This window comes from Heterodontus francisci, chromosome 47, assembly GCF_036365525.1.
Source record: "Heterodontus francisci isolate sHetFra1 chromosome 47, sHetFra1.hap1, whole genome shotgun sequence".
In the NCBI taxonomy this organism is placed as follows: domain Eukaryota; kingdom Metazoa; phylum Chordata; class Chondrichthyes; order Heterodontiformes; family Heterodontidae; genus Heterodontus; species Heterodontus francisci.
In genome coordinates, this window is record NC_090417.1 from 1,845,197 (window position 1) to 1,866,285 (window position 21,089).

The 21,089-nt window shown below is 47.6% G+C and overlaps 1 protein-coding gene across 1 annotated transcript in view; it reads left to right on the top strand.

Moving 5' to 3' along the window:
• The window catches only part of LOC137357112 (myoferlin-like), a 138,015-nt gene that overhangs the window by 24,085 nt on the left and 92,841 nt on the right, over window positions 1-21,089 (top strand). Inside the window, 11 exon segments of the mRNA XM_068023148.1 lie at window positions 516-640; window positions 1,350-1,450; window positions 3,045-3,237; window positions 6,722-6,877; window positions 8,797-8,928; window positions 14,323-14,486; window positions 15,055-15,169; window positions 16,317-16,419; window positions 16,959-17,098; window positions 18,710-18,877; window positions 20,466-20,577. Coding sequence (XP_067879249.1) covers window positions 516-640; window positions 1,350-1,450; window positions 3,045-3,237; window positions 6,722-6,877; window positions 8,797-8,928; window positions 14,323-14,486; window positions 15,055-15,169; window positions 16,317-16,419; window positions 16,959-17,098; window positions 18,710-18,877; window positions 20,466-20,577 — 1,509 coding nt within the window.

Here is a 21,089-nt window from a genome sequence, read left to right on the forward strand (position 1 = left end):
TACTTGCTCATTTTTGAAGAAACCAGCAGATGAGATATGTTGTTCCAAAACTGGCATACAGTCTAACTTCTGAGTACATGTCGACAGATCACTGAGCAGACAGCATTGAAAAGTAATTTTGCAGGCTTTCTTCAAAGGGAGGAACCAAGATGAATTGACACAGTGGACTTCTCAGGGTCCTTCAGAGATGCTGGAAAGCGAAGCTGGGTTGTGATCTTCTCTCCTTCCTTCACTTCTTTAACAGCAGGCTAACTTTTTTAGCCGCTCACTCAAGAAGGTAAAACACACACTAACTCACAACCAAAAAGCTTGAGTTTTCAGCCCATCCCATGTGCGTTCTGCTGCTACTGGCTTGTCCAGTCACGAGACGCTTGTCACTTCTCTGCCCGTTACCAGGGTTTCTGTTCTATCTTTAACTTGCAAACTGGTCCAACGTTTCTTCAGTTTAATTATAAATTCCTTTAAAAAAACAAAAACAGATTCACTTTCATAACAGTATCATCGTGTGTTTGCAGGTAACTACTATTACTACCTGCCCTGGTGCGACACTAAACCGGTGGCTGCTCTGACATCGTACTGGGAGAACATTGACCAGAGGCTCGATAGGTTAAATATTCTACTTAAAATCATCGACAAGTTGGTGAGTTTTTCATGCAATTAAAAAAAAACAGCAGGGTACTGGCAATACTCAGTGGGTCAGGCAGCCTGTGTGGGGCGAGAGAAAGTGTTAACGTGTCAGGGTGATTCAGACCTTTCATTAGGGGATCTGATCTCTGGTTCTGCTTGCCACGGCTTGCCTTGAAGTTTTGATTTGTCATTTTGTATTGTCGACCAAGCATCGGTCCATGAAGTCCCCATTTTTTTCTCCCTCTTTCATACTTGCAGAGTTTTTCTACAAGAAACAAACTCCTGCAGATGCTGGAAAACTGAAACAAAAGCACACAGTGCTGAAAGGAGTATGATCCTGTTGGACAGGCAGGACTGGTTTGTGTGCTTTGTTGTCTGTTAATCCATCAATGACCAATGTATAAACATCTCCAGACCTGCTGAATCACATGCTTAGCCTATTCTACATCCATTGCTCCATTTATACCACACAGTGTAGGGCCGGCATACGAACAGGAAGAGGCCATTCAGCCCCTCCAGCCTGTTCCATGATTCAATTAGATAATGGCTGATCTGTATCTTAACCCATTTCGGTTCTGTAGCTCAGCCCAACAAAATTCGATCAGTCTCAGTTCTGCCCCACGGTGACCTCTGATGAGGTGGAGTGGGTGGGAACAGATGTCCCACTCACTGATAGGCGTGTGTCTTTTGTTGCCACACTATTATTATTCTACGTCTTTCAGAGATCCAATGTGGAAGACATCAGAACAACCTTGCCATCTGAAGGGACTCGTATCACTGGGTTGTGGATGAAGATGCTTGACCGTGTTGTGAAGGATTGCAGGTAGGTCGCACTGAGCCAAGTCCCCCAAAATCTGATGGTAAGTTACACACTCGTCCTACACTCCTGTGGGTCAAAGTGCACCTGAGACTGATCAGGTTAAAATCTTCCCTCTCCACCTCCCCATCTCCACCTCCCTCCCCCCCACCACCCCCCCCCCCTCTGGTGGCATGAAGGGTGGATGTCAATGTCAACTATCTGTAGTTTTTACACTATTAATAGTTTGTTGTCCATTGCGATTCCAATGTGCAAGGTTGGCGCAGGCGATCTCTAAACGACTGCCCAGATTGTCCCCCTAAATTGGCATTGATTTGAGCATCCGGACATTGCTGTGGGAACAGACAAATGTCACATGGCAGTGGGTGGGAACTTTTGCTCCTTTTGCGTTGAAAGCGTTGGGCAGGTGTTGCTCTTAGCGTCTGTATCTGGCAGCATTGGGTGTGCTTGAGGCTGACACCAAATGCATTGGCATGGAAGCTCTTGCCCTCAACTCCGTGCGAATCGTTGAAAAAGTGGAATGGGAATTAACGGGGTGCGCAGGGCCTCCGTCACCGAGTGAGTTGTTAGTTAATGGCACTCAGAGTAGAAGGACCTGAGACATGCTTTAAATTGCCGTTGTTTGCTTTGATGTAAGTATCAGGGTTGTCGGTTTCTTTTGCATTATGGACACTTTGTACACGTGTGCCAAGTGTATTTACGATGTATGCGATGTGACCTGCCTGCTCGATTTAGTTGGGATTAATTGGTTGGTTCAATGAGCCATCTAAAGCACTCAACTCTGTTCATTGAAAGGTTGTCCACCCTGGGGGGGGTCAACCTGACTCCGAGCTGGAAAGCATGACCATTTTAATGGCTTCAACACCTGCTCGGTTAAAAGCTGGAGGATGTAATAGGGATAAAGTCAAATGAAAGAACAGTTTCACTCACTGTTTGAGTGAGAGCTACCCCAGACAGTTGACGCCCTCCTCTTCCCGCTGGCTGTGCTGGCCCAAAGTGAAGTGAGCCTGGGGTAGTTTGAGCCCAGTTCATGATGGGCACAAATCCACAATGGGAAATGATCCATAGCTCAGCTCTGTAAGATGCTTGTCCCTGTCAGTATACCTGATGTGCAACTGGGAATACTGCCTTGATTGCCCGAGGTTGTGGTTGGGGAAGGTCCTGCTTAATGCCTGACTGATCGAACCACTAACCTGGGAGTGCATTAGTTTATTGGATTCAGGCAGTGGACATGCAGTGGGGGGGTGCACATGTGCTCCTCTATAAAGGAGCAGGTTGAAAATGGAGTTGTTGGGTTTGGAGGTGCATGTTTGTAATGTGTGTCTCTGTATATAAAAGCTTGGACTCCAGTTCTGTCCTTGATCGCCTGGCTCTCTGGATTAGAAAATGTTGGGCGCGAGAGTTTGCCCATCTCCCACTTTGTATTTTTGTGGCCCCTTATTCACTCTATTGCAGCAATGAAAAACAAACAAACATCAGGGTGTCATAAATATTGACGGTGCCCCTCGCTCGGCCGCTGCAGCTTGCTCGGATGGGATCCAAAGCTGAATTACTCTGCTGATTTTTTTTTTAAAGATTCCTTTCTTCCTCCTTATTGTAGTCGCTCACTCCCGCCATTGAAAAAGCTTCCCCATACGACTGCCCTCGATCACCATATGTATGAGCAGCAGTTTTTACTACTTAAGAAGATTAGAAAATCGGCAGAGAAACTGAGGGACAAGAACGTCAATGTGCAGGATAAGCTGCCTGAAATTGAAGAGTGGCTTGAGAGGCTCACGTCAGTAACAGAGGAGGTTTGCTTTCTAGTGCTTAATACAAGTGTAAGGGAGGAGGTTATTCCGGTGTGGTGCAGTGATTTTCCTTGTATGAAGACTTACATTTCTATAGAGCCTTTCACGACTGCATTCCATCCCAGAGCACTTTACAGCTAATGAAGTAATTTGAAGTGTAGTCACTGTTGTAATTTTCACACAGCAAGGTCCCACAAACAGCAATGTAATAATGACCAGATAATCTGTTTTTGAGATGCTGATTGAGGGGTAAATGTTGGCCAGGACACTGGGGCAAATGTTCTTCAACTAGTGCCATGGGAAGTTTTACGTCCACCTGAGAGAGCAGACAGAGCATCTGTTGAACTTATTTGAAAGATAGCCCCTCTAATAAAACAGCACTCCCTCAGTACTGCCCCCGCCGACAGTGCAGCACTCCCTCAGTACTGTTCCTCCGGCAATGCAGCGCTTCCTCAGTACTGTCCTTCTGATAATGCAACACTCCCTCAGTACTGCCCCTCCGACAGTGCGGCACTCCCTCAGTACTGCCCCTCCGACAGTGCAACACTCCCTCAGTACTGCCCCTCCGACAGTGCGGCGCTCCTTTAGTACTGCCCCTCCGACAGTGCAACACTCCCTCAGTACTGCCCCTCCGACAGTGCAACACTCCCTCAGTACTGCCCCTCCGACAGTGCAGCGCTTCCTCAGTACTGTCCTTCTGATAATGCAACACTCCCTCAGTACTGCCCCTCCGACAGTGCGGCACTCCCTCAGTACTGTTCCTCCGGCAATGCAGCGCTTCCTCAGTACTGTCCTTCTGATAATGCAACATTCCCTCAGTACTGCCCCTCTGACAGTGCAACACTCCCTCAGTACTGCCCCTCCGACAGTGCAGCACTCCCTCAGTACTGTTCCTCCGGCAATGCAGCGCTTCCTCAGTACTGTCCTTCTGATAATGCAACATTCCCTCAGTACTGCCCCTCCGACAGTGCAACACTCCCTCAGTACTGCCCCTCCGACAGTGCGGCGCTCCTTTAGTACTGCCCCTCCGACAGTGCAACACTCCCTCAGTACTGCCCCTCCGACAGTGCAACACTCCCTCAGTACTGCCCCTCCGACAGTGCGGCGCTCCTTTAGTACTGCCCCTCCAACAGTGCAACACTCCCTCAGTACTGCCCCTCCGACAGTGCAACACTCCCTCAGTACTGCCCCTCCGACAGTGCAACACTCCCTCAGTACTGCCCCTCCGACAGTGCAACACTCCCTCAGTACTGCCCCTCCGACAGTGCGGCGCTCCTTTAGTACTGCCCCTCCGACAGTGCAACACTCCCTCAGTACTGCCCCTCCGACAGTGCAACACTCCCTCAGTACTGCCCCTCCGACAGTGCAACACTCCCTCAGTACTGCCCCCGCCGACAGTGCAGCACTCCCTCAGTACTGTTCCTCCGACAGTGCAACACTCCCTCAGTACTGCCCCCTCCGACAGTGCAGCACTCCCTCAGTACTGTTCCTCCGGCAATGCAGCGCTTCCTCAGTACTGTCCTTCTGATAATGCAACACTCCCTCAGTACTGCCCCTCCGACAGAGTGGTGCTCCCCCAGTACTGCCCCTCTGACAGTGCGACACTCCCTCGGTGCTGCCCCTCCGACAGTGCAACACTCCCTTGGTGCTGCCCCTCCGACAGTGCGACACCCCCTCAGTACTGCCCCTCCGACAGTGCGACACTCCTTCGGTACTGCACCTCCGACAGTGCAGCCCTCCTTCAGTACTGCCCCTCCGACAGAGCGGTGCTCCCTCAGTGCTGCACTGGGAGTGTCAGCCTGGATTTTGTGCTCAAGTCCTGGATTGAGACTTGAATGCACAATCTTTTAACTCAGAAACAAGTATACTACCCACTGAGCCACAACTGACACCTTGTAGTAAGTGTCGCGTGCTTGGGAGATGCAGGTGACTTTGAAAATATGGTTCCCAAAGCTCTCCACCACTGCGGTTTTGCTTGCCTCATGTCTGGGTCTAATGTGTACTTCTTGATTGAGATTGATGGCTATAATTAGTCAACAGCTCCATTATTATCTTATCATGTGGCGGAAGATAAGCTAGATGGAAACAAAAGCGAAACACTGCGGATGCTGGAAATCTGAAGTTAAAAACAGAAAATCTAGCAATTTCTATATTGTGGAAGGAAATAACTGGATTGCTCGACAGAGAGCTGGCATGGACTCAATGGGCCGAATGCCATCCTTCTGTGCCTGAATGACTCTATGAAATTGCCTCTTAAAGTAACAGGCTGAAAATTATTTTTGTGTCGCCCAGTGTTAGTAACCTTTTATTGACAGTCACAATCCCCGTTGCCCACATAACAAGTCAGTGCAACCCAACCTAGTTCATAGCGTGAAGTGGTTTGAAATGTTGTAATATTGCAATGGACCCAACAGGACCATACTGAGTTTATTCTAAAGGATGCTTTGCTTACTATACAGAAGCTGGGAAAACCCTGCTTGGTGAAGGCACTCCCTGACTCCCTTCTGGGGCAACATTTCCACTGGGGGCTGGGGGACGGGCGGGGAGACACAGAGCAGGAAGTGGGGCTGCCCATGACCCTTGGGTTGACTGCACTGGTGAGTGTGGGACACGCATCTCAGATCAGTAGAACTGCGGTTTCCAGCCTTTGAAGCTGAAGAATGCCTTCCCAGTCCTGCCTTGCCGCCAACGATTTCTGTTTAACAGTATTCCGTTTCCTTTGATATAACCAGGCACTCGGCAAAAACTTTGCCGCCTGTTGTTGCCCGCGTTATCTGTTCATTTATAACCATGGTCTGTCTTTGTTCTCCCATTCTGCACACTAACGATTAAACTGGTTCTGTTGAGAATGGAGTTCTCCAAAAGGGAGTTCCGCCTGTTGGGCTAGCGATCCTGGGTTTTCATTTTCCACTTGCGTCACACGGTGTTTAAGGGATTATATAAATCTGGAAGGCACAGTTCGGAGGTCAAATCCGAAAGTGCTGGAAATACTCAGCAGGTCTGGTAGCATCTGTGGAGTGCGAAACAGAGTTAACGTTTCAGGTCAGTGACCTTTCATCAGATCCTGTCATTGTACCCGTTGCCGTACGGCCTGGTTTGGACTTGCTGTTAAGTTGCTGTCAGTTGACTTATGGAAGAAGGTACTGCCACTGGTAGATTTGTCGCAGTATTTTGCCACTCATTCACTTCTGACAGAATTGGTCAAAAGGGCAGTGTTTAGGGTGAGGAAGGGGGTTTCATTTACTCCATTTACTGCAGCTGGAAATCTTGCATTCTAACATCAAGAGGGGATCGGGCTCAGCTGTGATTCCCTCTGTGTGGTCGTTGCTCCTGCTGGACTTGCTGTCTGGCAACCCCCCCCCCCACTCCCCCGACCCCCACACGATGGGCCGGCTGCTTCCTGGCAAGCGTGGGGGAGAAAGTCGGAAAATTGAAGCCCGAGAATGATGATTGACAGTTCACCTGTTCTGCTTTTCTGACCCTGCAGCCTCAGAACAGCCTGCCCGACATCATACTCTGGATGCTGAGTGGCGAGAGGAGAATTGCTTACGCTCGGCTCAAAGCCCACTCGGTCCTATTTTCCAGGGACAGCGTGAAATCCTGCGGGAAATTTTGTGGGAAACTGCAAACGGTGTTCATGAAGGTAGGTCAGGGCTCACTTCCAGTGTATGTCGCTTGTGCAGGTATGCCTTTGTTCTGCATTTCAAGCTTCAAGTGTCCCCGACCCGCCCATTCTGCACACTTGACTTTGCTCCGCTTCATTACCGCTTTCGAATCAGTGAAGTTTGCTGGGGAGACAGTGGTGTAGTGGTCATGTCACTGAACTTGTAATCCAGAGGCCCAGGCTCATCCACCAGCATTAACATTCACTCCCTGCACCACTGACACACAGTGGCAGCAGTGTGTACCATCTACAAGATACACTGCAACAACTCACCAAGGCTCCTTCGACAGCACCTTCCGAACCCTCGATCTCTACCAGCTAGAAGGACAAGGGCAGCAAATGCATGGGAACACCACCACCTCCAAGCCACACACCATCCTCACTTGGAACTATATCACTGTTCTTTCACTGTCACTGGGTCGAAATCCGGAACTCCCTCCCTGACAGCACTGTGGGTGTACCTACACCCCAAGGACTGCAGCGGTTCAAGAAGGCAGCTCATCACCACCTTCCCAAGGGCAATTTGGGATGGGCGATAAAAGCTGTTGAACAATGTCGTTGTTTTCACAACAATTGATAGTTTCATGGCACCATTACTGAGACTAGCTTTCAATGCCAGATTTTTTAAAACATTAATTCATTGAATTTAAATTCCACCAGCTGCCTTGATGGGATTTGAACCCAAGTCCTCAGCGTGTTAGCCTCGGCCTCTGGATTACTATTTGTGACATTACCACTACACCACCATCTCCCCTGTATAATGAATCTGCACAGCATGTCCAATATCTTAACTGATATAAACGAATAGTACAATTTTAAAGAGGGTCCAGGATCAGTGACACCAGTGGGGGTTTATATACACAAATCTTGAAGGTGGCAGGACAAGTTGAGAGGGCTCTGAAATCATTTGGAACCCTTGGCTTTGTAAATAGAGTACAAAAGCAACAAAGTCATGCTAAAACTTTATAAAACACTGTTTAGGCCCCAGCTGGAGTTTTGTGACCAACTGTGGACACCACACTTGAAGAAGGATGGAGAGGGTGCAGTGTAGATTGACTAAAATGGCAACAGGCATGAGGGACTTCAGTTGCGTGGAAAGACGAGAGAAGCTGGGATTGCTTTCCTTGGAGCTAAGAAGGTTACGGGGGAGATTTTTGAGGTGCTCAGAATCATGAAGGGTTTGATGGAGTGAGATATGGAGAAATTGTTTAAAGCGGGGTCGGTAACCAGAGGGCACAGATTTAGGATAATTGGCAAAAGAACCAAAGGGGAGATGGGGTGAATTTCTTCACACAGCGCGTTGTTGCAATCTGGAACGCACTGCCTGAAAGGGCAGTGGAAGCAGGTAGTAACTTTCAAAAGGGAATTGGATAATTCTTTGGAAAGAAAAGCTGTGCACGGCTGCGTGGAAAGAATAGGGGAATGGGAATAATTTGCGATTACTATTTGTGACATTACCACGACACCACCATCTCCCCTGTATAATGAATTATACTCTTTCAAAGTATAATTTTTTGATCACTCTTTCAAAAAAAAGCCTGCACAGGCACGAGGGGCCGAATGGTCTCCTTCTGTGCTGTATGATGTTACGATTCTAACATCGTAACATCGTAGCTTGGTAGACTTTGAGCAGAGTCTGCGCTGCAACTGATAGCTTCGTAACCAGGCTGGGATGTTTTATAGAGTGTTGCAGTGGAAATCTTTATGATGTGGATGAGTGCCCACTGAAACTTAGGCTTTAAAATCTCTGTTGTGATTAACAGCATATTTTTTTTATTTTACAATGGCTCCGATAGCATTTTGACTATTTAGATGTCCTACGAGGAATATTGTCTAAATGTAGACTTCACGATTTCCAAGAGCAACTAACGGCTGAATTGTTGTACTGATGTTGACAGCACCCGCTGGACAAGTCCTACGATATGAGGAGTGTAGCTCAGCTCCGAGTGAGGATCTGGATGGGGTTGTCTTCCGATGAAGAGGAGTTTGAAAAGTACATCGACGGAAAAATTTTGGTCTCTGCGGAAAGAGTGAGTTGAGCCGGCTGGGCAAGCTTTATCCGTCTTTTATTTTAAATCTATTTTGCGGAGTAGCGCAGCAGCCACTGGGTTCGGTTACTCCTCCAAGGGAACTCCCCCAGTGATCTCACTGAGAGAGGCTTGCCTCGTCCCCACATGGCGTCAGGCGGAGATGCCAATCTGTGTCGGCACTCAGTCCTGGCCCCTTCCTGCTCTCCCGACTGAGGCACTGTGGGTTGAGGTCAGGAACAGGAAAGGAGCAGTCACCTTGATGGGAGTTTTCTATCGGCCCCCCAATAGCAGCAGGGAGGTGGAAGAGCAGATTGGGAAACAGATTTTGGAAAGGAGCAGAAGTCACAGGGTAGTAATTATGGGGGATTTCAACTTCCCAAATATTGATTGGCAACTCTTTAGATCGAATAGTTTGGATGGGGTAGTGTTTGTGCAGTATGTCCAGGAAGCTTTTCTGACTCAGTATGTAGACTGCCCGACCAGAGGGGAGGCAATATTGGATTTGGTACTAGGTAATGAACCAGGGCAAGTGATAGAGCTGTTGGTGGGCGAGCACTTTGGAGATAGTGATCACAATTCTGTAGCATTCACTGTGGTAATGGAGAGGGATAGGTATGTGCAACAGGGCAAGGTTTACAATTGGGGGAAGGGTAGATATGATGCTGTCAGGCAGGAACTGAGGAGCATAAGTTGGGAGCATATGCTGGCAGGGAAGGGCACGGTCGAAATGTGGAACTTTTTCAAGGAGCAGATAGTAGGGGCCATTGATAAGCATGTCCCTGTCAGACAGGGAAGGGATGGTCATGTGAGGGAACCGTGGTTGACAAGAGAGGTTGAGAGTCTTGTTAGGAAGAAGAAGGATGCGTATATAAGGTTGAGGAAAAAGGGCACAGGCATAGCTCTGGAGGGATACAAGATGGCCAGGAAGGATCTGAAGAAAGGGATTAGGAGAGCTAAGAGAGGGCATGAAAAATGCTTGGCGGGTAGGATAAAAGAAAACCCCAAGGCCTTTTACGCGTATGTCAGAAATATGAGGATGACTAGGGGGACCGTAGGTCCGGTCAAGGACAATAGCGGGAGACTGTGTGTTGAGCCGGAAGAGATAAGTGAGGTTTTGAATGAGTACTTCTCTTCGGTATTTACGAATGAGAAGGGGTGTATTACTGAAGAGGACGGTGTGAAACAGACTGGTAAGCTCGAGGAAGTGCTCGTTAGGAGGGAAGATGTGTTGGGGTTTTTGAATAACTTGAAGATAGACAAGTCTCCCGGGCCTGACGGGGTATATCCAAGGATGTTATGGGAAGCAAGGGATGAAATTGCAGAGCCGCTGGCAATGATCTTTTCATCTTCTCTGTTGACGGGGGTGGTACCAGGTGATTGGAGGGTGGCAAATGTTGTGCCCCTGTTCAAGAAAGGAAATAGGAACAACCCTGGGAATTACAGGCCAGTTAGTCTTACTTCGGTGGTAGGCAAGTTGATGGAAAAGGTGCTGAGGGATAGGATTTCTGAGCATCTGGAAAGACACTGCTTGATTCGGGACAGTCAGCACGGTTTTGTGAGGGGTAGGTCTTGCCTCACAAGTCTGATTGAATTCTTTGAGCAGGTGACCAAGCAAGTGGATGAGGGTAAACCAGTGGATGTGGTGTACATGGATTTTAGTAAGGCATTTGATAAGGTCCCCCATGGTAGACTTATGGAGAAAGTCAGGAGGCATGGGATAGTGGGGAATGTGGCCAGTTGGATTAAGAATTGGCTAACTGATAGAAGGCAGAGAGTGGTCTTAGATGGTAAATACTCAGCCTGGAGCCCAGTTACCAGTGGCGTGCCACAGGGATCAGTTCTGGGTCCTCTCCTGTTTGTGATTTTTATTAACGACTTGGATGAGGAAGTCGAAGGGTGGGTCAGTAAATTTGCAGATGATACAAAGGTTGGTGGAGTTGTGGATACCGAGGAGGGCTATTGTCGTCTGCAAAGGGACTTGGATAGGTTGCAGTGCTGGGCTGAAAAGTGGCAGATGGAGTTTAACCCTGAAAAGTGTGAGGTCGTCCATTTTGGAAGGACAAACACGAATGCAAAATACTGGGTTAACGGTAGGGTTCTTGGGCATGTGGAGGAGCAGAGAGACCTTGGGGTCTATGTGCATAGATCGTTGAAAGTTGCAACTCAAGTGGATAGGGCTGTGAAGAAGGCATATGGGGTGTTAGCGTTCATTAGCAGAGGGATTGAATTTAAGAGCCGTGAGGTGATGATGCAGCTGTACAGGACCTTGGTAAGGCCTCATTTGGAGTACTGTGTGCAGTTCTGGTCGCCTCATTTTAGGAAGGATGTGGAAGCCTTGGAGAGGGTGCAGAGGAGATTTACCAGGATGTTGCCTGGAATGGAGAATAAGTCTTACGAGGAAAGGCTGAACATTCTAGGCCTCTTCTCATTAGAACGGAGAAGGATGAGGGGTGACATGATAGAGGTTTATAAGATGATCAGGGGAATGGATAGGGTAGACAGTCAGAAACGTTTTCCCCGGGTGGAGCAAAGCGTTACAAGGGGTCATAAATTTAAGGTGAAGGGTGGGAGATATAAGGGGGATGTCAGGGGAAGGTTCTTTACCCAGAGAGTGGTCGGGGCATGGAATGCCTTGCCTGGGGAAGTTGTTGAGTCAGAAACTTTAGGGACTTTCAAACGGCTTTTAGATAGGTATATGGATAAAGGAGAATGATGGGGTATAGATTAAATTGTCCTTGACAGAGGACAAAGGATCGGCACAACATCGTGGGCCGAAGGGCCTGTTCTGTGCTGTATTTTCTATGTTCTATGTACACGTGCTACCAGCTCCATTATACTTCAGGAAGGCAGAGTGCACCTTCCAGGGTTTTGAGCCCAAAATCGCTATAATCCAGTGCTGCGTCAGATGAGCTGCCCAGCTATGAGTGATGCGGTCGGGAGTGTGATCCTTGCTTCCAGTATTGCCCTCTGCCCTCTCCTGGAGGCCTGGTCTATGGTTTCCATGAGACTCGGCCTCTGATATCTTGCCTCGAATCCCATTTATCGTGTGTGAGTCTGCACAGTGAGCGTTGGCAAATTATTTGGTCATGTTTCTTGGGTTTATATCGGATATTGTCACTTGTCTATATTGCCCTTCTTTGGAGGTTATGTAGGATATTGTGTCACTCCTTTATTTCTAATACAAGTTTGAGGAGTCGAGACACTGAAAATATCTGGTTAATACTCTCTATTAAATCGTCAATGAAGCATCAAGGAGCCCTCGCATAATTGAAGTCAATGGAATCGGAGTGGAAATCCTCCGCTGGTTGGAATCATACCGAGCGCCAAGGAAGATGGCTGTGGTCGTTGGAAGCCAATCATCTCAGTCCCAGGACATCAATGCAGGAGGTCCTCAGGGTAGTGTCCACGGCCCAACCATCTTCAGCTGCTTCATCGCTCATTTTCCCTCCATCATGAGATCAGAAGTGGGGATGTTCACTGACGGTTGCACAGTGTTCACGACTCCTCAGATACTGAAGCAGCCTGTGTCTGCATGCAGCAAGACCTGGACAACATTCAGGCTTGGGCTGATAATTGGCAAATAACATACGTGCCACACAAGTGCCAGGCAGTGACCATCTCCAGTGAGAGAGAACCTAACCATCTCCCCTTGACGCTCAATGGAATTATTGTCACTCAATTTCACAGCATCAATATCCTCGGGAATCACCATTGACCAGAAACTTAACTGGAACAGCCATATAAATACTGGAGCTACAAGAGTAGGTCGGAGACTGGGATTTCTGTGACCAGTAGCTCACCTGCTGACTCCCCAGTGCCTATCCACCATACAAGGCACAAGTCAGGAGTGTGATGGAATACTCTCCACTTTCCTGGATGGGTGCAGCTCCAACAACACTCAAGGAGCTCGACACCATCCAGGACAAAGCAGCCCGCTTGATCGGCACCCCATCCACCACCTTCAACATTCACTCCCTGCACCACGGGCGCACAGTGTCAGCAGTGTGTATCATCTACAAGATGCACTGCAGCAACTTGCCAAGCCTCCTTCGACAGCACCTTCCAAGCCCGCAGTCTCAACTACCTAGAAGGACAAGGGCAGCAGACACATGAGAACACCACCACCTGCAAGTTTCCCTCCAAGACACATAACATTCTGACTTGGAACTGTATCGCTGTTCCTTCACTGTCACTGGGTCAAAATCCTGGAACTCCCTTCCTAACAGCACTGTGGGTGGACCTACTTCACATGGACTGCAGCAGTTCAGGAAGGCAACTCACCACCACCTTCTCAAAGGCAATGAGGGATTTGCAATAAATGCTGGCTTTGTCAGCAAAATGCAATTAAACTACTTACATGCATTTTCTGAGATATTGGCACCAATTATACTCACGTACCAGAAACTCCTTCAGATCACAAGCAAGTCGTCTTGACTGCTTGCACTCGCCCCAGTAAGTCAACAAGTCCTCAGGAGCTCCAGTGTATTGTACACAGTGTATTATACACAGGACAAGTGTGAGTACCAGATCTCATCGCATTCTGTGTATATGCTGTTGATGTAATTGCTGTCATTTAGTGTTAACTTGTATTATTACTGTTTGTTGTGTATGTCTTATCCTTTCCAAACGTCATCGCAAAAAGTCCCGCCTGCACTTGAGCCAACTCAGCAATTGACATTCCTTTCTCATACTTCCTCGCTCTGCTGTACTGAAAGTCTTTGGTTCGTCTGTGTGTGGTTTTAGACAACTGACACCATGAGACAGCCAATGAGTTGGAGGTTGGGTGGGACTTGTGGCAGGACAACAAACAGAGTCTATAGGTACTCCAGCAAACGCAACACCTGAAGAAACTCTCCAGAGTGTCTCCTGATAAAAGCAGGGTGATTTCTGCAGCAAAATGCAGAGAGTGGAGAGTAGGTACATAGTGAAAACTCTGGGTAAAATTAATCCAGTCACTTGAGCAGTGCAAGTCTCCAGGCATGATTCATAATGGCATGACCCAATCAGCTTCATTCTGGCCAGGAGAAGTGGTGTCATTACACGCAACCTTTAAATGAATAACCTTACAGTACTCTATTCACTATTATAGAATTGTATACAACATCAACTAGCTTCCTCTATCTGACTAAAAGTGTAGGGAATAGCAGTGAAAGGCCTTTCATCACCTGTTGTCCAGTTGGATTGCAGTCAGCAGTGGGTAGCCAGGCTCAGAGGTACTGAGGCAAATTCTCAGCTGAGCTGCTGCCTCGGCAAAGACTCGATTACTCAGCCTGAATGATAAACTGAATCTGATCCCCTCCTGGTCTCTACACTGGGCTGTGCTCTCTATCTCTGGGCTGTCATGGGAGCTGCGGGCATCTATTTAATGTTTGTGGTTTCTGGTTGAACTTACAGTATGAAAACCAGGCGAAAGTAATGGGCCACTGGGGCACTAGTGGGTTGTTGCAGCATCCGACGTTCTCTGACGCGATGGGGAAAATGCGGCTTTCGAAAAAGGACTTTTACCCTCTGAAAGGCTGGCAGTGGGATGGAAAATGGACCATTGACCCTGAGCGGTGGTGAGTTTGTCTGATTCCCCCTCATCAAACCTTGGGGTTTTCCAAAGCGTTTTTGACTGACACGAATGCACGACTTTTTATTTGCAATCGAGAAACTCGAAATAAAGGTAGATTTGCATTTATATAGCGCCTTTCGCAACCTCAGGATGTCCCAACCCGCTTTATAGATAATTAAGTGCTTTTTAATGTTACTGTTGTCATAAAACACAGTAGCCAATTTGCGCACAGCTAGCTCCTATAAGCAGCAATGTGATAAGAAGGCAGCTCACCACTACCTTCTCAAAGACAGGCTGTAAATTCTGGCCTTGCCAGCAACACTTAGATCCCATAAACAGATAAAAGAAAAGCATTTTATAAATGCAAGTCTTCCTTTCATTTTAAAGTTATCACGGAAAGGAATCTCATGAAGTGGATGAGTGTTGGAATGCTACAATTGTAAGAGACAAATTAAATTCCTGTTGTGGTCTTAAGTACAATATCCTATTTGACGTGAATGGTTTGCCTTGGTTTCCTGTGTTTGAGATTTCACTGATGGCTTCTTTCTGTTTCTCCCTCTCTTTGTTAACAGCTTGTTGTTTGATGCTGACACGGGGCACAATGAATTTACGGATGATGTGTACGAGAATGAAAACCACTTGGCTGGAGGAGAGTGGAGCCCAGCTTTGGAACAGTACACTGATATAGTGCGTGTTTCACTACTCCGTTTCCGTCGAAATCAAGCTGGAAATTGTTCAGGGGTTCATGATTCCCCTGGTCCCCAAATGCAGGCCCAACTTAGTGACTGTCCGACATCGCCCATTCGAGTCTGATTGATTCAGACGGAAACTAAACTGCACGGAATGCTTTTAGTTTCATTATTCAGCTCTGGGCTTTGCTATCAAAAGTATTGACTGAAATTATTTTTCAGCACTTCAGCTGCTGCAGTAAAATGAGTAAGCGAGCAATTCAAGTCAGTTTTTCTCTTGCTGAGTTCAGTCTGTGGTGAGGGGCGTTTGCAAGTTGGCTTGGAGTTGGATATTTTGCAAGTGTCTGGCAGTTGCAGACTTCCTGCGCTGAACCAGGACTTGCCCTCAGTGCCTGTGTAGGCCACCTCCCCACAGTGAGTGCCTGAACATTGGCCCTCATGGGCAGCAGAGGAACATCACGAGGAGGGTCTTTACCTCTAACACAATCGTTGCATCTTCTATAAGACTGGGCTGGATTACAACCCAGATCCCAGAGATAAAAGGGCAGAATGTCATTATGGCACAGAAGGAGGCCATTTGGCCCATCAAGCCCATGCCAGTTCTCTGTAGATCAATCCCATTCCCTACTCAATCCCCGTAATTTCCTTTTGAAATTATTCATCATCTCCGCTTCCACCCCCTTGTAGGCAGCGAGTTCCAGGTCATTATCACAAGCTGCATAAAGAGAAAAACGTTCCTCCTATTAAATCTCCCCTCATCCTCCTTCGCTCCAAGGAGAACAACCCCAGCTTCTCCAACCTAACCTCGTAACTAAAATCCCTCTTCCCTGGGACCATTCTGGTAAATCTCCTCTGCACCCTCTCAACGACCCTCACATCCTTCCTGGAGTGTAGTGACCAACATTGGATGCAGTACTCGAGTTGTGGCCCAACCAGAGCTTTGCTACTGATTGGTACAACGTGGTCTCCACCATGGCTCACCACCACCTTCTCATGGGAAATTAGGGATGGGAAATAAATGCTGGCCTTGTCAGCAACACTCACATCCCAAGAATGAATTAAAAAATTCATTTTTTTGCTTTCTAAGTGTTAGAGGAAGAAACATCCATTCTAGATCACTGTATACTTTCGCTCGTGTCTTTCAGAAAGGGAACAGACATATCTCGATGGAAGAAATTGAATGTCCTGCAGGGTGGGAATGGAAAGAGGAATGGAACCCGGATCTTTATCGGGCAGTAGACGAACATGGTAAGTAGCCGCACGCCCCTTGGGACTGGCCAAAGCCATTTCGCTTTTGAATGGTAACTACGTTCATTTACATCTGAGTGTTTCTGAATTACCGATGAATTTGGCTCTCTTTATCTCAACCTTTCTTGTCTCTGATTCATCAATGCCATGGAACTTGATGCTCCTCCGAGCTTCTCTTTTCTTCCTCCAAAGCTGTAACTACACCATCCTGTACTCTGTTCCTCCTTTCTGCAAACTAATTGTCAGCTGTGGATCAGTCCGGTTGCACTCCGGCTCTGAGTCAGAAGATTGTGAGTTTAGGTGCCATTCCTGACACTGCCTTGTAGTACTGAGGGAGTACTGCAATGTCAGAGGGCCAGTACAGAGGGAGAGGGGGTGTGGCTGCACTGCTGGGGTGTTGGGGTGGGTGCTGCACTGAGGGTAGCCTTGCACTGTCGGGTAATTTTGAGGGCATGCAGCACAGTCGGAGGTGCTGTTTTTCAGATTCGGGGCCCGAACGGATGACTAGGTGCATGTAACGTGTTTTCTGTTTCATGAAGGATGGGAATATGGGAAAGCTATCCCGCCAGACATAATTCCAAAGTACTGGAATCCCACTGAGAAATCCTACCACACGCACAGGCGCCGTCGATGGATACGAAAGCGGATCAGGAAGCTCGACAGGTCTCGTCAAATTAAGGTGCAGTATCGTCGCCTCCACCAAGGAGGTAGAGAACAATCCCAGCATCTCCAACCTGAACTTGTAACTAAAATCCTCCATCCCTGGAACCATTCTGGTAAATCTCTCAAGGACCCTCACATCCTTCCGAAAGTGTGGTGACCAGAACTGGACACAATACTCCAGTTGTGGCCTAACCAGAGCTTTGCTACTGATTGGTACAACATGTTCTCTACCATGGCTCACCACCACCTTCTCATGGGAAATTAGGGGTGGGCAAGAAATGCTGGCCTTGTCAGCTACACTCACATCCCAAGAAGCCTAGACACACTCTCCCTTTCAGCCTCCCTCCATCCTCAATACAGATGGCTCTGTATACCCTACCCACACTAGCAATGCATATCCATTATCCCTACTCTGTCTTCCATTGCCCAACCAGTCTCCAAACCAGGTCAATAATTTGCGTTTGCTTTTAACGAACAGTCTCTTATGTGGAATCTTATCAAATGCCTTCTGGAAGTCCATATAAACTACATCCACAGCCATTCCCCTGTCGACTGCTTCAGTTACTTCCTTAAAAAAATTTGGTTACGTTCATTAGACATGACCTACCCTTTAGAGATCCACTTTCCCTCTTTCTAATCAGCTCAAATTCTTGAAGTACTCTGTCGCTCTGTCCTTAATAAAGAGATTCCATGAACTTCCATGCACAGATGTTAGACGAACAGGTCTACATTTTCTGATGAGAGGTCACTGACCTGAAACGTTAACTCTGCTTCTCTCTCCACAGGTGCTGCCAGACCTGCTGAGTATTTCCAGCCCTTTTTGTTTTTATTCTACATTTTCCTGATTTCTCTCTCTCTCACCTTTCTTAAATAATGGAGTGACATTTGTTACCAAACAAAATTTGACACAGACCGCGTGAGGAGATATCAGGAAAGGTGACGAAAATCATTGTAAGGAGCGTCTGATAGGTGGAGACAGAAGTGGGGAGGTTTAGAGAGGGAATTCCAGAGTTTCAGGCCTCGGCAGCTGAAGGTATGGCGGACAGTGGCGGAGCGATTGAAACTCGGAGATGCTGAAGGGGCCGGGATTGGAGGAGCGCAGTGATTGGGGGGTGAGCTAGCAGCAGTGACTGCACACGTCGGCTGGAGCAGAGGGACAGGACTAGGCCACTCACTCCCTTGAGCTTACTTGACCATTCGATTAGATCATGGGTGGACGTCAACTCCATTTGAATCACCTTTGCTCCATATCCCCCCATACTCTTGCTGAAGGAAAATCTAGCCATCTTGGTCTTGAAAACTCCAGTTGTCCCTCAACATGTACAGCCTTTTGGAGAATGGAGTTCCACATTATCGCCATCCTTTGTGTGAGTAAAGTGCTTTTCCTGATTTTGCTGCTGAATGACCCTATATCTGGTTTTAAGATGGTATCGGCCCCTTCTTAATATCCCACCAGAGGAAGTAGTTTCCCGGCATCAGTCCTGATGTGTTACTGAAGTGGTTTCGATTTGAATGGAATTTGTAAAATAAATTGCGACGTTTAAAAAAAAAAAAATAATTCTGGATGCTGCAACTTCTGCTTCTCCTTAATGGGTGCCTTTTGAATTTGAGATCTGATGTCCCACAGAAAGAAGAGTTTGATCCTGATGGCTGGGAGTATGCCCCTCTATTTGGTTGGAAGTTCCATGTCAAACCGAACAAGGGAGACACTTATCGTCGCAGACGCTGGAGGAGGAGAATGATGCCCAGGGATCAACTGGGCCCAGCGGCCATTTTCAGACTGGAAGGTTCCTTGGTATGTGTCATCATTAGGTGAAGGTGGCCCTTCCACAGCTCAAGATAATTTAAAAAAAAAAAAATTATTTCAAGCTTTTCATCTTGAAAAGGGGCGCCCGCGCACAAACGTTATCGGTTTAGTGACGGCCAGTATCTCAACGTTTTCAGACTTGTGGCAAGATGGACCCTCTTGTTACACTAACTAATTTTATTGTTGCTACGATTGCGCCAAAAAGTAGCGATTTGGTGTAGCTTCGTACAGCACAGACAGAGACCAATCAGCCCATCATGCCCCTGCCGGCTCTTTCCCCATAGCCCTGCAAATTCCAAGTATTTATCCAATTCCCTTTTGTAAGTTACTATGGAATCTGCTTCCACCGTCCATTCAGGTAGTGTGTTATTCTTCTCTGCTCTAAGGAGAACAACCCCCCTCAGCTTCTCCAGTCTTTGCACATAACTGAAGTCCCTCACCCCTGGTACCATTCTAGTCAATCTCCTCTGCACCCTCTCCAAGGTCTTGGCATCCTTTTTGAAGTGTGGTGCCCAGAACTGGATGCAATACTCCCACTGAGGCCCAGTGGCCCCTGTTGTCCCATGTGCTGATTTCTAGACATGAGTAAATTTAAGGGATGAGGACAGAGAGCAGGAGACTTTTCTTTAGCCCGGAAGGTTATGAGGCTGTGCAAAAGCCCTACTGGAACTGGTGATTGAGGCAAAAACTATGTCAGTATTTACGAAAGGTTAGATAGATGGTTGAAGGAATGCAGAAGATAAAGGAATGTAGCTCCCTTCACCTGGCCTGGGAGTGTTTGATGGGGACAGTGTAGAGGGAGCTTTACTCTGTATCTAACCCTGTGCTGTAGCTAACCTGGGAGTGTTTGATGGGGACAGTGTAGAGGGAGCTTTACTCTGTATCTAACCCTGTGCTGTAGCTAACCTGGGAGTGTTTGATGGGGACAGTGTAGAGGGAGCTTTACTCTCTATCTAACCCCGTGCTGTACCTGCCCTGGGAGTGTTTGATGGGGACAGTGTCGAGGGAGCTTTACTCTGTATCGAACCCCGTGCTGTACCTGTCCTGGGAGTGTTTGATGGGGACAGTGTCGAGGGAGCTTTACTCTGTATCGAACCCTGTGCTGTACCTGTCCTGGGAGTGTTTGATGGGGACAGTGTCGAGGGAGCTTTACTCTGTATCGAACCCCGTGCTGTACCTGTCCTGGGAGTGTTTGATGGGGACAGTGTCGAGGGAGCTTTACTCTGTATCTAACCCTGTGCTGTACCTGTCCTGGGAGTGTTTGATGGGGACAGTGTCGAGGGAGCTTTACTCTGTATCGAACCCTGTGCTGTACCTGTCCTGGGAGTGTTTGATGGGGACAGTGTCGAGGGAGCTTTACTCTGTATCGAACCCCGTGCTGTACCTGTCCTGGGAGTGTTTGATGCCTGAAATGCAGAAGGGTCAGTTCTCCAAGACAAATATCCTTCCCTTGGTGAGTGTAGAATTGATGTAGAAACAAGTAAAACTGGGTAGGATATTTGGGCAGAGAATTGGTGGCTAATGAATGTTGACAGTGGCTGTGTTGTGTCTGATTTTATACCTGGTATTTTTTCAGTATCGAGAAAACGGTGATGAGCAGGAAGATGAGCTTGAGCAAAGAGAGAAGACAGCTGGGAATCAGGAGCTTTATGGGATGACTGCACCCTTTATATCCTGTATACTGGACCGTAAGTTTAAAGCAGTTAATGTGTCAACTCACTCGTGTCTGAGTCAGAAGGTTGTGGGTTTAAGTCCCCTCTCCACACACTTGTGCACAAAAATCAAGGTTGACTGTCCAGTGCTGCACGGTCTCTCGATGAGACATTAAACTGAGACCCACCCTCTGCCCTCTCAGATGTAAAAGATGGAAAAGATCTTGCAATACTCCAGTTTTGTTTGGGCTCCTTGATGCCATACTTGGTCAAATGCTGCCTTGATGTCAAGGGCAGCATTGGCTGCCATTGGCTGCCACGTTTCCCAAATTACAAAAGTGACCACACTTGGAAGAAGTACTGCATTGACTGTGAAGCCCTTTTGGACTTCCTGCGGTTGTGAAAGGCGCTATATAAACGCAAGTCTTTGCTTTCCTAACAATATTTATCCCTCAAATCTACATCACGAAATCAGATGATCTGGTCATTATCATATTGCTGTTTATGGGATCTTGCTGTGTGCATTTTTTTTATTCATTTATGGGATG